We start from the raw sequence: 15861 nt of genomic DNA, 5'->3' as shown, positions 1-15861 counted from the left end.
AAGTAGGCAAAAATACATTCAGAAATGAATTCAATAAACGTGTCAGTACCTCAGTTCTGTCCTCAGGTCTTGAAGGTCATGAAGGTTCACTGTGGGTCATAATTCTTACTGTTGTTATCATTAAAATGAAACCAATTGGAGATGTGAGGGTAGAAAACAGAAGGAAAATAAGGTCCAAGTGCATTGTTTATAGCTTTAAAATACAGTTGAAGGGTTTAAAATGCAACTACAATGAAGTTAGGACATTAGAAGCAGCATATGTCATTAGACATCAGTCTCTTCTGATATTAGTTGATGTGAAATCTGCTTGGTTTTGGAAATAATGTTTATGGTGACTTGAGGTAAAATACACTAGAATAAGTAGATTTCTGGGGCCAAATCTTAATCTCAGTTGGACTTGACTAGTTCTACTAAATCTAATTTTAAATATATTTCCCCCCCAACGATAAAACCAAATTTGTGTCATTTTATAGCAGTGCATTTTCTTTACAAACATGTTATTGTTGTTTCTTATCTAAGGAAAACCAAACCTTATCAAGCACAACTTCCGGTGTTTCTGTCTCTCCCTTTGACGCAGCACCGCACCGCACCGCCCCTGCCGCCGCTCCAGCTGTTCGCACGCACCGCTGTCCGCCGCCTCTGCCGCCTCTGTTGCCGCTGCTGCTGCTGCCGCCGCTGCCGCTGCCGCCTGCCCTCATTTCCAATGCAGCAGCGACCATGACAGGCATCGCCGCTGCTTCTTTCTTCTCCAACGCTTGCAGATTTGGCGGCTGCGGACTTCACTTCGACTCTCTGGCCGAGCTCATCGTGCACATCGAGGACAGTCACATCGGTAAGCGTCACCGTCACCGCAGCCTGTGATGGCCGAGGTTTGTGCTTAGCAGACGTGGCTAAGTTAGCGAGCTAGCAACTTACTTCCTGCGTCCTGACAACACTGTTGCTAGGTGTGGTGACTGTGGATATCACAGCAGCCGCGTGTGTTGTGTGTTTATCGGCGCGTCACCACTGTCTGTCACTGTTTAACACTCGAACGGCTGCAGCGGAGCCGCGCGCACGAACACCGTCAGGGTAAACACTTTTGTTTACGCTGTCGACGCGACGGAGTGGCTCGTGCAACAACAATATTGCAGCGCGGAGGCCCGGCGCGCGCCGCACAGAGCTGTGTGTGTGTGCGCGTGTGCGCGAGACAGTACATAAGTGAAGCTGGGTCATCATCAACAGTTACCTTACAACAGTTTCATTTTAATAGTTTGGCTTGTTTATTTGTGTAAACAAACAATAACAAGTAAGTAAAGTAAAGTTGGACACTGTGCATGGAAGATGAGAAGATTTTGAGATACTGACTAATAAATATGTAACACTTATCACCATTGGCTCATTAGGAGTTGACAAAGTGTTTGGTTTTTACACTCAGTAAAGTGCTGCTAAATCACTAAAACTTTATCTTTTTATGCCCACAAGTTTATTTGAGTTTTTGGTGACCTGTTTCATGTTTTTAATATTAAGTTTATTACTTTTATCCAGTGACATGCACAGGTGGAGGGGCAGAGGGGGAATAATTGGTGCCGAAGTGTCCTACTGGCTGCCATATTATTATTATTAGTATTATTTGACATTTGGACAAGAATACTAGCGGCGCTTGCCCCATCATGCAGTATAGGTCACATTTTTCACCCCTGCCCTTCCAATTGTCTGTGCACGCCCCTGCTTTTATCTACTACACTCAACACAAATATAAACGCACAAAGACAAACTTGTAGTTATTGTTATGTGACAAAACAGAGTAACTATCCAAAAATAACAGTACAACTTTATCAAATAAGTGGCTTTAATTTGCGAGCATTAGGATCAATTTCAAAACAAAAGGCCTGGAGTAATGGCAGGAAGAACACAATGGGGGTCGATGATCCAAGTTCACAAACTTCAATAACGTGTGTGTCCACCATTAGCCTCACGCAGAGCGGTACACCGGCGACGCATGGACATCACCAGGTTGTCGATTGTGGCCTGGGGGATGTTGTCCCATTCCTCCCGCAGAGCCACTTGAAGTTGGCGGCCGTTCTGGGGAACTGGAACTGGAACCCGCTGGCGGACACGCCTATCCACAACATCCCAAAGGTGTTCGATAGGTGACGATGTCTGGTGAATACGGCGTCATTCAGTTGTGTTGCCACAGCTGTAACGCTGCAACCCAGCACTCAGCATACCAATGGCACGCTCCCTCATGATTTGTGACATCTGTGGCATATTGACAAGTGACAAAAGTCCACATTTTGGTGTGCCCTTTTATTGACCAGACTGTAAGGAGTGTCTGTGTACTGGTCACGCATATCTGCCATGCTCCATGACTCTCGTGAATTGAAATACTCAATCTGAGATTGTAGTGAATAGCAGTGGCCAAGTGACACTGGACTACTGAGTTTGAGCAAAACAAATCATTCCATAAACAAAATGCATCAAGAATCTGAGCAAATGTCATGACATTCTATTTTTGTTCACCATTTCAAGTTTGTGCTTTTATATTTTTGTTGAGTATATATTACTAACTGTACTTTCTGCAGCCCATGATGCAGGTCAGCGAGACAGACCCCTGTTGTGTTATTCAGTACATCTTTATGTTGTTATTTATCAGATGAGACAGTGCTTTTCATCGTATGATTTCATGATCACATGATATAAACAACACAGACTTGTCTCACAGGCTGGAATTCATCTGAATCATTTCTTTTTGGAGCTGTTCATCTCAGAAGATGCTTGCATCCCTGACTGCATGCACAGTTCAACACAGTCAACAGCGCCACCCACAGTTCTCGTAGGGGCAAGACAATAATAAGAACTGCATGAGAAGCCATTAGTAATCTCATCCACATTAATATTATCTTACATTCAAACACAAAGTCTAACGTCCTTAAAAGAGAACATGTAAACAAATTAATGTACTCATTATTCCCTTAATATTAGTCTAATCCATAATGTATACATTTATACACAATGTGTTATACGGTTGTGTGTTTATATCAAGAAACTTCTGTCAAATATTTCAACATAATTTTCCAGTGGATTGCATGTACTATTTTATATATTTACAGCTATCATTTCAAATATGAACTTGGTATGCCGTGTATAAACACATTATTTATAATGTATTGTGTTTTGGTCCCTCGTATTCTACTATAATGATGTGTTTTATGAAGTCGGACAGAAACTCGAGTTAATGATGTTGAATGTTGAAAGCATATCTGATGCAGTCCTTGCAGAAAGTTCCCCTGCTCACAGTTTGATCCTCTTTTAGTTTCCCACATGTGTTTAACTCCATCTCTTCTCTCAGACTTGTGTTATTATTGAGGCTGACATGGCACAGCTGTCTCTGCTGTTCCTGTTTGTTGCCTGACTGGCTTTAATATCCTCAGCCCTCTGATTGTGTGCTGCGCTATGCATGTGTCCGAGGTGTTAGCCTAAGAAAAAAAAAAAATGCTTCCAAATCACTTATTGGGAAATAATGAGCCAATTAGTTGGCTTGCAGTGGAAAAAAAACTCTGCTGGCCCCCTCCATTGTCCGCTCTGCTGTGCCCAACTCCGAGGAGTGCGAAATCTTGCGCATTATGCCAAGTGCCTGTGAAGCATAATTACAGAGAGGGTGCCTGATTTGGCCTGTCTTCCTCCTCATCTGGTGGCCTGCTGCTTTAAGCACGCTCTCCTTTATAATTAGGCGCCTGGAAAACCAGCACACATTCCTGTCCCTGTTTCCCCCCCCCCCCCCCTGTCAGCCTGCTGTTCACGTCTCTGGACAAGAGGTGGTGCTAATGCTCTGCTGTGGGTTGAGTGAGCTGTCCTGAGATGCAAAAAGACAGTTGATTTTAGAAACAATAACTCACCTTCATGATGAGAGCACAGTGTATTCTATCATGCTGTGGGGTTTTTTTTTGGAGACAAAATTGATAATATTAAGAATGTTTTGGTGGATTATAATCTGTCATTTGTGTGTTTTATATTGTAGAGGAGGTTATTAATAAGGATGGCATATACCAATATTTTGTTTCTGATACTGATATCACAAACTCGAGTACTTGCTGATACTAATATCAGTCGTTTTAGGCCACAAAAACACATTAACAACACATTATTCTGACCATTTCAAGCTATGTCAAAGACGTCATTCTCCAACTGTGTTACAAATATTCTTCTCCCATAAAGAATAAATAAACAGCCAAAATTTGACAATACTGTTGCTGATAGTGACACATGATTTCCCATTTTTAACTGTCCAATATCCCATTCTCGCATGGCACGTAACGCGCTTTGCACAGCATTTATTGTAGATATTCTGCACATATTGTCTGTCCTCCATACTTTTTGCTCTTATCCGTCTAATTCCTATTTATTTATGTATTATATTCTTATATTATTGGTTAAAATTTCTTTTGAAATTCTTTAGGATTTAATAAATATTTGTAACCCCTGCTGCTTGAGTGGCTTGCACATAAACATTTCACTCAATGTACTGTACCTGTAGTAACGTGATGTGACAGTAAACATGATTTGATTCGATTTTAATTTCCAATCCAATGATTTTGACCAGTATCAGACTGATACTGAGTATCGTATCATAACTTTGACTTGTGTTATGATTTTGAATTGAAATACCTTTTTAACAAGGCAGTAAGTTCTCCTTTTCTTTCAAGTAGAAAGGAAAAAAAAAGAAAAAAGTAGTATACATTTTAGTCCATTAACATCAGTGGTGTTATTATATTATAGTGAATCCCCTATACTGTCTCCTCCTTCGACTTGACAGCACTGGACGTGCAGTTGATAGTGAGTACTCGGTGCTGCACTCAGTCCTTTCTTAACAAATTCAGCTGATTTAAAGAGAAGCAGGAGCTAATGAGCCAAAGGTCAAGTATCAGTGTGGTGTATAAAAGTGTGCAAACACACACACACACGACCAGAAGCCTGTGTGTGTGTGTCCCTGCTGCCTGGCACACTGATGGCCTCAAGTGTCCAGGCTCTGCAACAATGGATCAGCTTGTTGCAAATCCTCAATGACGGCTCATATAGACGTTTTTTTTTTTTTTTTTTTTTTGGGTCTGCACCCCCAGAAATCTGCGGGGAAGTAATAAATTTGGGAAGCAGTAACTAGTTTCCTGATCTGTGCACCTGGTGTGCCTAATTACATTTCCCTGTTCCCTGACACCACGGCTCCTGTTCCTGTGCGGTGGGCGACTGCAACGCGAGGAGCTGCTGTGACGATAAAACATTTGGTACAGGAGATAATTCACCGCCCCGTGTTGACTTTACACACAGTGGGTGTGTAGTTTCATAGAGAACAAATATGATATTTAAGCGTGTTGGCGTTTATCAAATGCTTGATCGGGCGGGGGTTCTTCTTAAATTTCCCTTTACTACGTGTGTATGTAGTGTTATTTTTCTGCATATGTTGTTTTGCAAATATAATGTTTACCTGGAACTCCCTTACCTGTTTTTTATTAAGGGTGTTCTTATCGGGACTTATTTCTCATCTATTATTTAAATATTATGGATTTGTGGTTTCAGCAATTCAGTAATCACATGGTAATATTATGTTCATATGATCTAATATAGCAGTAATACTAATTTATTAAATGGTCTAACCTAATGTCCAGGTAATAGCGGGATAATAATTATATATAAATGAAGGCAGTTTACCATGTTACTAGGTTTAAACTCATCTTCTCTTACTGTCTTTGTTTCTGTGTAAAACCTATGAGTCAGGGTTGAAAAGTGCTCTCCCACCTGTTTCTGTTTATTTATACCATCCTGCATTGTTATAAGCTGTAACCTGTTATTACCATAATATGATCTAATTTTAGTGTCAGCTTTAATGAAAATAATTCACCAAAAATCTTCATCTGACAGTCAGATTACAGAAAAACACTGGTATTTATTTATTTTTAAAATGTGTAAATTAAGCTTATATTATTCAGGGAATTGATCTGTAGCTTGTTTTTTAAATTATATATTCATCATTTGAGTCGAAGCTATGTTCCACTCTTCCTCTGTAATAGATTTAGAACCACGGCTCTCAAACTGTGGTACATGTACCAGCAGTGGTACACAACAAGCTTCTTTTGGAGGAAAATCAGAAATACTGTTCTACTGTAGATACCGGTGGTATGTGATCAGAGTGGAGCTGAGGAATGTTGACCAGAATGAGTAGAAAATTAAACAAAAACAAAAAAATGATGATAATAATATCTCTATCTCTTACTACATTGTAATAATAACAATTTCACTATACCAGTGTGTGGAAGAGGGTGATGATGAGAGAGCAAATTGTCTTATTGGGATTAAATCTGCTTCAGCACATGATAAAGCGGTAGAAAACGGATGTAACTTGGTATAAAAAGTTTGTTTTTGACTTGTGAGCAGTAATGAATGTGTGTGTTTATCTCTGTGTACAAACGTGTCTTTGTGGCTGTACGTACGAATTAGTGCACTGTATATTTTTAGGCTGCTGTCCGTGCTCAATGTATTTACAATAGATCACTCTAACTGCAGCCCCTGGGTGCTTTTTTTTTTTTTTTTTTTTTTTTCTCTCTCTAGAAAAGTAACCTGCAAAGGCAGTTTACACATGGAGCTCAGCTCTGTTTCATTTCCTCCTCAGAGGTCACATCGTAATGAATTACCTGAGCCACCACTCCTGGTAATGTTCCCCGCTGCTCAGAGTCGCCATAAACATGTCACCATAATGCTCACCACTCTACTCTGCCGTGCATTTGGCCATGAGGGTGGATGGCTGAGCCAGACTCTGGTGGTAATGAGAGAGGGGAGCTGTGTGTGTGTGTGTGTTTGTGTGTGTAGAGAGAGGGTCGTGGAGGGCGTTATGTGAGGGCAGCAGGCGTTGCCTTAGGAAGGTTGGCTGTGTGATCATCCTTTGGTTTCCTCTTGAAGACCATCAGAGCGACACTAATGAGAACATGTGATGGCATCATGTTTTCTCTGCTGATAGTTACTCGCTTCCCACCAAAATAAACATTGATTCTTGGAGTTTCCCAGTTTGTTTTTGTACGTGGGAACTCAAAAACAAAACTATTTTCTGCAACACCTGAAGCAGCCACTTCCGAAAGATCCGTGTTTTAACCTTCATTGTATATGCGTGTTATTGAGACTATGCACTTACAAACACAAATGGGGGGAAAAAAGAATTCTAAATTTCTTTGGTGAGCCAAAATAATTCTCCCACCACCGACCTGTTGGTCCCGAGCTAGACGATGGTAAAGACTGTTATAGAGAGTGTGGTTTCTGCACTGTATGTAATTAACACCTCTGTGAAAGAAACATTAAGGTTTCAACACTTATCTTCTTACCTTCAAGGGATTTATTTTCTCATCGTTTGTTGCTTCTTGTCTCCATTTTCCTTTTTCCATATCTGATATTTTAATTTCAGCGTGTATGTTAATAATCCCTTTAGCTCAGAAATGATTGTCAGCCTTGTTTGGAGATTAATCAGGAAACCCCCCCCCCCCTTTTTTTATTTCTTGCTTCTACTAGACGACCACCAAAGTGGACCACCTGAGTAGTTTGATTACAGGGGTTCCAATCTCTACGTTAAAGCACCTTCACCCTGGTCCCTGACTGCTGGTGGCCCCAGAAGAATAGCAGAGGCTGTGGGGGGAAGTGGCCCCTGCAGAGGCCTCCTCCCTAGTCCTCACTTGAGGTGTGTGTGATTTACAGTGTGTGGGAACAGAGACCGATCCAATGCGCTGTGAGCGGTCTGTGAGCAGACCGCCATTCTTCTCCCGGAGACTCATTAGTGATCTTAGGAGGGATTTTCTGGTGCACTCACGCACACTCGCATACCGAGCCGCAGAGCCCAGAATAGTCCCTGTGCTGCCTTTTGGCAGCGGAACAGTGACATTGTCAATGTGACTTTCCTCCTGGGTGTTTCCATTATTTTAGCTGCAGAGTGGAGAGAGGTGTGCTATCCTTCCTTCTCACCGGGAATAAATCCACCGTTAATGAAACACTTGCTCGTGAGTGGGGCCTTGACAAAAAAAACCTCCTGAGCCTCAGGCGCTGAGGTTTGAGTTGTTCTTTGTCTCCAACTGTATTTATCACTATTTATCGTCGCCCAAGCAGCTTGATTTTTAAATTCCCCGTGTCTTTTGACACCGGTGTTCACCTAAAGTGAGTGAAATCAGTGTGTCGACATAGATTTCTCCTTCACCTCTGCGACGCGTTCCCTCTCTCGTGCGCTCTTTAATGTTTGGTTTGAGTCTAACATGGACATCGTTACCTGTCACCTTCTACAGCCCATGTTTTCCTTTATGCATGGTTGTGCGTGTGTGTGTGTGTGTGTGCACGTGTGCAGTTGTCTACATTTTAATTTATAGCGTTGGTCCATGTTCCACTTAACATACATTTGTTATTATGGCTTTCAGGTGACAAGCTAAAAGATTTTAAGTTAAATGAACTATCGCAGAAATGATGAGATGTCTTGTCTGGAAATACACGACATAGACTAGGTAGTTTTGTAAATAAGCACATGAAGTGTCACTTTATGTTAGTTTTTGATTCTCACTGATTCATACACTTTCTATCACTATTTACAGTATAGCAAAATCAACATGTTAAGGTTAACCCTTTGGTTAACTTTGTATTTCAACCATAAAAGTGTCCGGTGAGTAAGTTATTTACAATTTACTGCATGTTAAAATAGTGTATTAACAATTTAAAATGAAGAAAAACGCCACCAAACACCAGATCTTGCGTATTAAATTTGACATTTGAACAGTATAAAAACAGGCCAAAAATATGGAGACGATGTACAGGTGTTTCTCTCCTCTCTGGCGACAAAGACGATGATTCGACAGCTTCCCGCAACAGCGCGAGTAAAATTACCGTAATAACCAAATGTTGGACTTGACTTGCAACTTCGCAGCTTTTTGAAACAGTTGGAATTTCCTCCGATAGCACAAACCGTCGCATAATTACTGTAATGCAAAATGCCCTTGCGCAAACGTGTCGCCTGCGATATGCTCGGTCTTAAAGGGTTAAATCCTCTCTCATCTCACAGGGATTTGATCACCAAAACCTGACCATGTTTTTTATCCAACATGAAATTTAATGAGAGCCTGTGTTTAGTTTTTATGCTCCACACAAACAAACAAAGAGGAGTAAAATCCCAAAGCTGTGGAAGTGATAATAGTGCATGACTCAGGCTCTCGAAGGTGTTGCTTATCCCTTTAACCCCCCCCCAAACAACCTTAATTACACTATTTCCATATGTTTTATACAATATAATTACTGCAGCAATTTTTAAATTAAATTAATTGGGGGGTTTTTTTCTTGCTGAGTGGACAAAGTTTTTTAAAGCTGCTTTGTAGGCATCATGCTCTAAAAAAAAAAAAAGAAGAAGCATAATTAAAATTTAAATGTCACAGGCAGGAGCCTGAGGCCTAAGAGCTTACGGTTCGAAATGAGCGATGGTTTTAACCACGTGGGGGGAAGCAGTCTTTCGCTGCTCAGTCAGAGGCAGACAGGGAGGTTCAGCCAGTAAGTGGTAGACACTGTTGTTTTATGGGGCTTCTCTCTCTTGTCACACATGGACAGCAGTGGGGAGAGCGTTTGAAGTCGGGCCCTCTTCTCCTCGGGGTGTGGAGCTGCGGCTATTGTTGTACATTTAGCACCGCTGAGCAAGACGAAAGTCTGGAGCGCAGCGTGGGGGGAAACACTGCGTGCGTCAAGTGTGGTCATGTACGAGAAATGTGGCATCTGCGGAGCAGCCTTTTCAAACGGGGGCGGTGGAAAATCAGCAGGGGAAAATGGATGAGATGTGACTTTTCTCGCTGTATTTTTATTTAGCATCAGGCCGGACACTACATTGTCAAGGAACTGGACTTTTTTAAAAAAAAGCATCACAATATAAGTCAATGAGCTTCTCCAGCATCACTGTCTTCAGTGGTCTAGACAGCGGTGTGTGACACATCGTGTTTAAAACAAGCTCGGCTGCACATTGCACATTACATATTTTATTTTTTAATAGCCTGTATTCCTGTGGACAGCTGAGCATGTACGTTGTTTCATCATTGCAGCAGCATTCATCTGTGATGTGGTGCAGGAGGTTTTGATAAGTTAAAGGTGCATTATGTATTAAATCTAAATCAACTGGCCATAAAATCGTCCTAATATGTCACAGAGACTCAGGAATAATGTTCATATAACAAACTGAACTCACCAACAACAACAACAGTACAGACAAAATATTTGCATTAAAAACAAATATTTTGCAGACTGCAAAACGTGTTTATGTTTTGAAATCATGTTTTGGCATGTGGCGCCACCTACCGCCGTCTACCAATCATTGCAGTCAGTAGAGTCTCAGCTGCCGAGCAACCACGGGTTGCCAGTTTCGTCAGAAAACGAAACATGAATGACCTCGGTATTTTGAATTTGAATGTAGTAACCGTTTTTGGCCACATTCTTACATATGGCACCTTTAAGGTCAAAGGTGACGGCCCTGAGGAGTTCTGCATGTAAACCCGTTTCACTACCTGGCAACAGTGTTTCTGCCACTTCTTTGAAAACAGTTGGCGAGGTTTAAGTGGGAAACCAGTCAAGAATCCTTGTCACTATGACATCTGGTTTATTTGGAGTTGTTTTTTTGAGGGGAAAAGTGGAATATCATATGTGGAACTGGCTTTCCAAAACTGTCCAAAAACAATAAATTATGAGGCAAAATGTTATTTTTAGTAACTCTACAAAGTTGCTCCTTTGTGTATTGGTATATTATGCACATAATTCTTCTACTCTCTCTCTCTCTGTCTCTCTGGCCTGCTCAGATACAGACCCCCGACTACTGGAGAAGCAGGAGCAGCAGCAGCCGACATATGTGGCCCTTAGCTACATCAACAGGTGAAGAAATGGGACTTTTGACTCATTTTAAAAGTAAATTTGCTTCACGAATTTGTCAAAATCTGTCCCATGTGTTCCCTAAGATGTTCTACCAGCAGATCGAGACGTCGACTGGTCGATTGCTCAGATGAATTGCTTCAGTATTTTCCCTGCCTGGCTCTTTTTTATTTTTTTTTATTTTATTGCACTGGGTTCATCCCATTCGTCTTTGATATGGTGCTTGACTAGTGGTTTTTAAAAGCCTTATACAACAAACCAGTGTATAAGAAGGTTTTGCCACTGTCTCCCTGCCTTCACAAACACATCTTGATGTGGTTATTGCTTAATTTGTTAATTCCACTTCAGCTGTAACAATGTCTATGTTAACATTTAATTTTTATGATACACATTTACAAAGACTTTACTATCCACCATAAACCCCTGTAAAAAGGTTTTCTTTCCCTTTTTTTTGGGATGGGAATGGAGCCAGTGATTCTTTTTTTTTTTTTTTTCCAAGCATGTGTTCTGCAGTAGCAAACCTTTAATATGCTCTTGGATGGGATGACCCTCTGTTCACATCGTCCTAACGCTGACCAGCCTCGTCGTCTTCTTCTACAATTCCAGGTTCATGACGGATGCTGCGCGGCGAGAACACGATGCCCTGAAGAAGAAGGTGCAGCCCAAGTTGTCTCTTTCTCTGACGGGCAGTCTGTCCCGCAGCAGTGTCTCCACGCCGCCGCCGCGCCACACCAGTGGAAACCTCACGCCTCCCGTCACCCCTCCCATCACGCCTTCCTCCTCCTTCCGCAGCAGCACACCCACAGGTGACCGTCTCTGAGAAGACGTCTAGAACACAGTAACAGTGGAATTAGTGTAGCAGTCGTGAGACTGATTTATTGTAAGTAGAGAAAGCATGATTAGTCTTCATGGTCCAAATAAATTTAAATAACATTTTTAAAAAGGCACAAAAAATAAAAATGTGATTAAGATAGAAGAACTTTGTTTATCAAGTGACAGAATGCACCTAATGCAATGTCACAACATTTATTTTTGCATAATCTTTCCTAAACATGACTCTTGTGGGTCCAGATTTTATCTTAATTAATATCTTAATTTCCTTGAATTTTATTTAAAAAATATACAATTGACATCAACCAATAAGTATATGATAATTTTTCAAATTATGAATTGTAAATACATATACATATATGTTTTGATGTATCATCAGTATGACATCACGCCACTGTATTTACTTCAATTACAATTCTCTGCATGGACCCGTTTGTCTGATACTGTTGAATAGAAGTATAACCCCCCAGACAGGAAGTGTGTCATCGCTCAGCAACTTTAGACAACGTAGAACATTTTACATCTACAGTTTTACGGCAAATTACTCACTATTTAGAACCATAGTAATATATATATTTTTTTTTTAATGGTTTTAAGATAAATGAATGAAATGGAGCCAGTGTGGAACAGGTGGGGCAGCCCTCGTGTGCCCCCCATTAACAAGCCACCACTGATTACTTTTTAAATTGTAATGTCTTGTAGAAAACATAGTTTGATAGAATGGGGCAAAGTCCTCGTTCTCTGCAGCTAATTTGACTAATTCTTTACAATGTCTGTTACATAGGAGAGATTTTTTTTTTCCCCCATGCGCTCATAGCCTTGTACTTTTTAGGTCTAGAGACAAATCGTACAATTTTCCTCTCATGAGCGACAGCATCAGTGTTGTACTACATATTGTATTGTATTAATCATTAGAAAAACTGGGAAATGTCCATCAGAGCTGAGTCATGAAGGTCAAATACAGTCAGGTTCATAAATATTGGGACATCTACACAATTCTCTTCTTTTGGGCTAGGAGGGATTTGAAATTAAACGAACAAGATGCGCTTTAACTGCACACTTACAGCTGTAGTTGACTGCAAAGGATTTTCAACCAAGTATTAAACAATGAAAGTTTGATTGATGATTGTTTAGTTTGTCCCATGACTTTTGGTCCCCTAAAAAGTGGGAGGCACATATAGAAAGTGTTGTAATTCCTACTCCGTTCACTTGATTTGGATGTAAATACTGAAATTAAAGCTGAACGTGTGCAGTTTTAATCCATTGTAGTGGTATATAGAGCCAAAAAGAAGAGAATTGTGTCGATGTCCCAATATTTATGGACCTGACTGTAAATCAGAGTCTCTTCCTGACCTGCGTGTGTGTGCGATTATGTGTCTGTGATGCTCCAAGTTATTCACTTCATGTTTTTCCACCCCCCCCCCCCACAGGTAGCGAGTGTGACGAAGAGGAGGTCGACTTTCAGGAGTCTGACAGCGATGAATCGTGGACCACAGAGAGCGCCATCAGCTCCGAGTCCATCCTCAGTTCCATGTGCATGAACGGAGGTGACGAGAAGCCTTTTGCGTGCCCCGTCCCAGGCTGTAAAAAGAGATACAAGGTAACGGCTATAGCTGTAACATATACAACAGTGCTATACACACTGTATATTATCTGCTGTGCTGATTGTGGAGGGTGTGCGTGATTAGTTTGCTTACATTCAATTGGAATGCAAAATGGATTCCCTGCTGTTGACTATGGAAAATAGGTTCTTTAGTTGAGCATTCCAACAACATAAATACATACATCTCGTCCACTTCAGTAATGTGGGCTTTTATGGGATTTTCCATTCACATCTGGTGCGGTGGTTTGGGATAAATTATGTGCAGCCTGAGAAAATTGCATTGCTGACGTGAATGACAGGGTTATGGGCGATGACTTAGTCTGAGGCGGCAGGCAGATTTAGGAGGAGAACGAGATAGATTTTTTAACAAGAAAACATTTTTATTTCTCCTCTCCACAGTCTTATGTTTAATGGTGACTTTGGACTTTTGTTGTCCAAACGCTGATGAAAGCGATACAGTACATGAGCACATGGCTGCGCCCACCCCACGTCTTTATGTTTCACTGATGTTTTAAACAACAGCATTCCTGCAACAGTGACATTTGTGAGGGACGTTCTCTCTGTTCTCCTGTACACAAACCTACTGTATGTTGTCTCAATTTGGATTTCGGCACCCTTACCCTAATCCCCTCTGACACCTTTGACCTTGAGAGCTGAGAGCTCTGCGTCATCGCATAACATCAGTACCTGACTTTACTAATGATTTTGTAGCAAAAACTCTCAGTAAGTCATTTCTGCCACTAGGTGTCTCAATCAGAATAATAACAAACTATATGTGATGAGTTTGATGAGGATCTTCTTATAATTCATTTGGGTTGTACATTTTATCCAAATTATTCCTTTTAGGACACCGTTTCCTCATCTTTATTATATAAGAAAAACTAATTTTACTTCCATTTCATGTAAAAAGCAAAAGCAAACTGTCATTAACATAAATAGGTAGAATTGTAATTGTTTTGGCTATTGTGAATACACCTAGTCTCACTCGTTTTATACATTTTCCATTAAAAGTAACACTTTTATTCATCAAAAGAGTTGCAAAATGAATAGAAAATATAGTCAAGACATTGACAAGATTAGAAATAATGATTTTTATTCCAAATAATAATTTTGCCCTTTAAACTTTGCTTTCATCAAAGACCTTTTGCACAAATGCACAAGGGTTTTTAAGGGTTTTCTCATCATCCAATAGCCTTCTAATGCGATTAGCAAACACAATGTACCATTAGAACACTGGAAATGGGCCTCTATACACCTATTTACATATTCCATTAAAAGCCAGACGTTTGCAGCTAGAATAGTCATTTACCACATTAACAATGTATAGAGTGCATTTATGATTCATTTCATGTTATATTATTTGAAAAAAAGTGCTTTTCCTTCAAAAATAAGGACATTTCTAAGTGACCCCAAACTTTTGAATGGTCTTGTATATTTGAATGCAGAAATGTGCGACATCATCGTTATTCCATCACGAAACCTCCACAGAAATTATCGAGCTGCGTATTATGCTCACACTTTAACTTTAATAGGCGTTTGTCAAAGTGACAATTGTTTTTTTTTCTTCCCTGCATTGTTTCAGAATGTGAATGGGATCAAGTATCACGCCAAGAACGGCCACCGGACCCAGATAAGGGTGCGCAAACCCTTCAAGTGCCGGTGTGGGAAGAGCTACAAAACGTCTCAGGGTCTCCGCCACCACACCATCAACTTCCACCCGCCCATCTCTGCCGACATCATCCGTAAGATGCAGCAGTAGAGTCAGTGTGAGTGACCAGCGCTCTCCTTCAGGCCACTTCCCCACCACCCAAACACCGTCATCACCAGCAATGGCTGTTCCTGATTTCACATCATTCCACTCGTTCTCAAACCCCCTGCACCATTCTCTTTTAATCTCACTTTGCTGACACTATTTTTGATATATTTTGCATGGTATAAATGTATTACTATTCATCTTTACTTTTTTTTATATACACATATATATATTCAGAATAGTAAATGTTTATTTAGTTCACAGTTTTGTATTTTGCACATTTACGTTTTTCATGTATCCATCTGAACTTTTTTTTTTATATATATGTGGTGCTGATTCAAGATGAGGACTTGCCACACAAAGTCTCAAGTATCCTTGCATGTATTACGAGGCATCTGGCTTTAAAAGGCAGCGTGAAGACGGGAAGAAACGTGTGTTTCATACAGTATGAGCCAAACAAAAAATTGGAATGTGTGTGTGTGTGTGTGATAAATGTTAAACTCTTTGTATGTTTTATTCTAGATCATATTTGCTGTTGTTGGACTCAGTTTCTCTCCTGTCACATTAAGTATTACAAACCTTTTTTTAAATTTCTGGTTTACTGCTAAAACTTGTGTGAGCACCAAAGGATGATCTCAGGTGACATTTGGAAGCATTTCAGCACCTCGGTCCTTGTCCAAGTGTTCCTGATAGTATTTTTTGCCATTCAATGGGAACTCCACTCCATTGTTCCGGGTCACTTTCTTAAAAAAAATAAATAAACACAAGCAGTCGTCCTCGCTATTTT

The 15861-nt window shown here is 40.5% G+C and overlaps 1 protein-coding gene across 1 annotated transcript; it reads left to right on the top strand.

The window, feature by feature from the left end:
• Window positions 1-717: 717 nt before the first annotated feature.
• On the top strand, window positions 718-15080 carry jazf1b (JAZF zinc finger 1b; the record flags this gene model as incomplete). Its single annotated transcript, XM_083892407.1, has 5 exons — window positions 718-832; window positions 10818-10890; window positions 11494-11693; window positions 13149-13318; window positions 14904-15080. 5 exons carry the CDS (start codon window positions 718-720, stop codon window positions 15078-15080), a joined length of 735 nt encoding a protein of 244 aa, XP_083748533.1.
• Between the last annotated feature and the right edge of the window lie 781 nt (window positions 15081-15861).

The sequence above is a fragment of the Microchirus variegatus genome, assembly GCF_963457635.1.
Source record: "Microchirus variegatus genome assembly, chromosome: 1".
Classification (NCBI taxonomy): domain Eukaryota; kingdom Metazoa; phylum Chordata; class Actinopteri; order Pleuronectiformes; family Soleidae; genus Microchirus; species Microchirus variegatus.
This window is presented reverse-complemented; position numbering and strand designations above follow the sequence as displayed.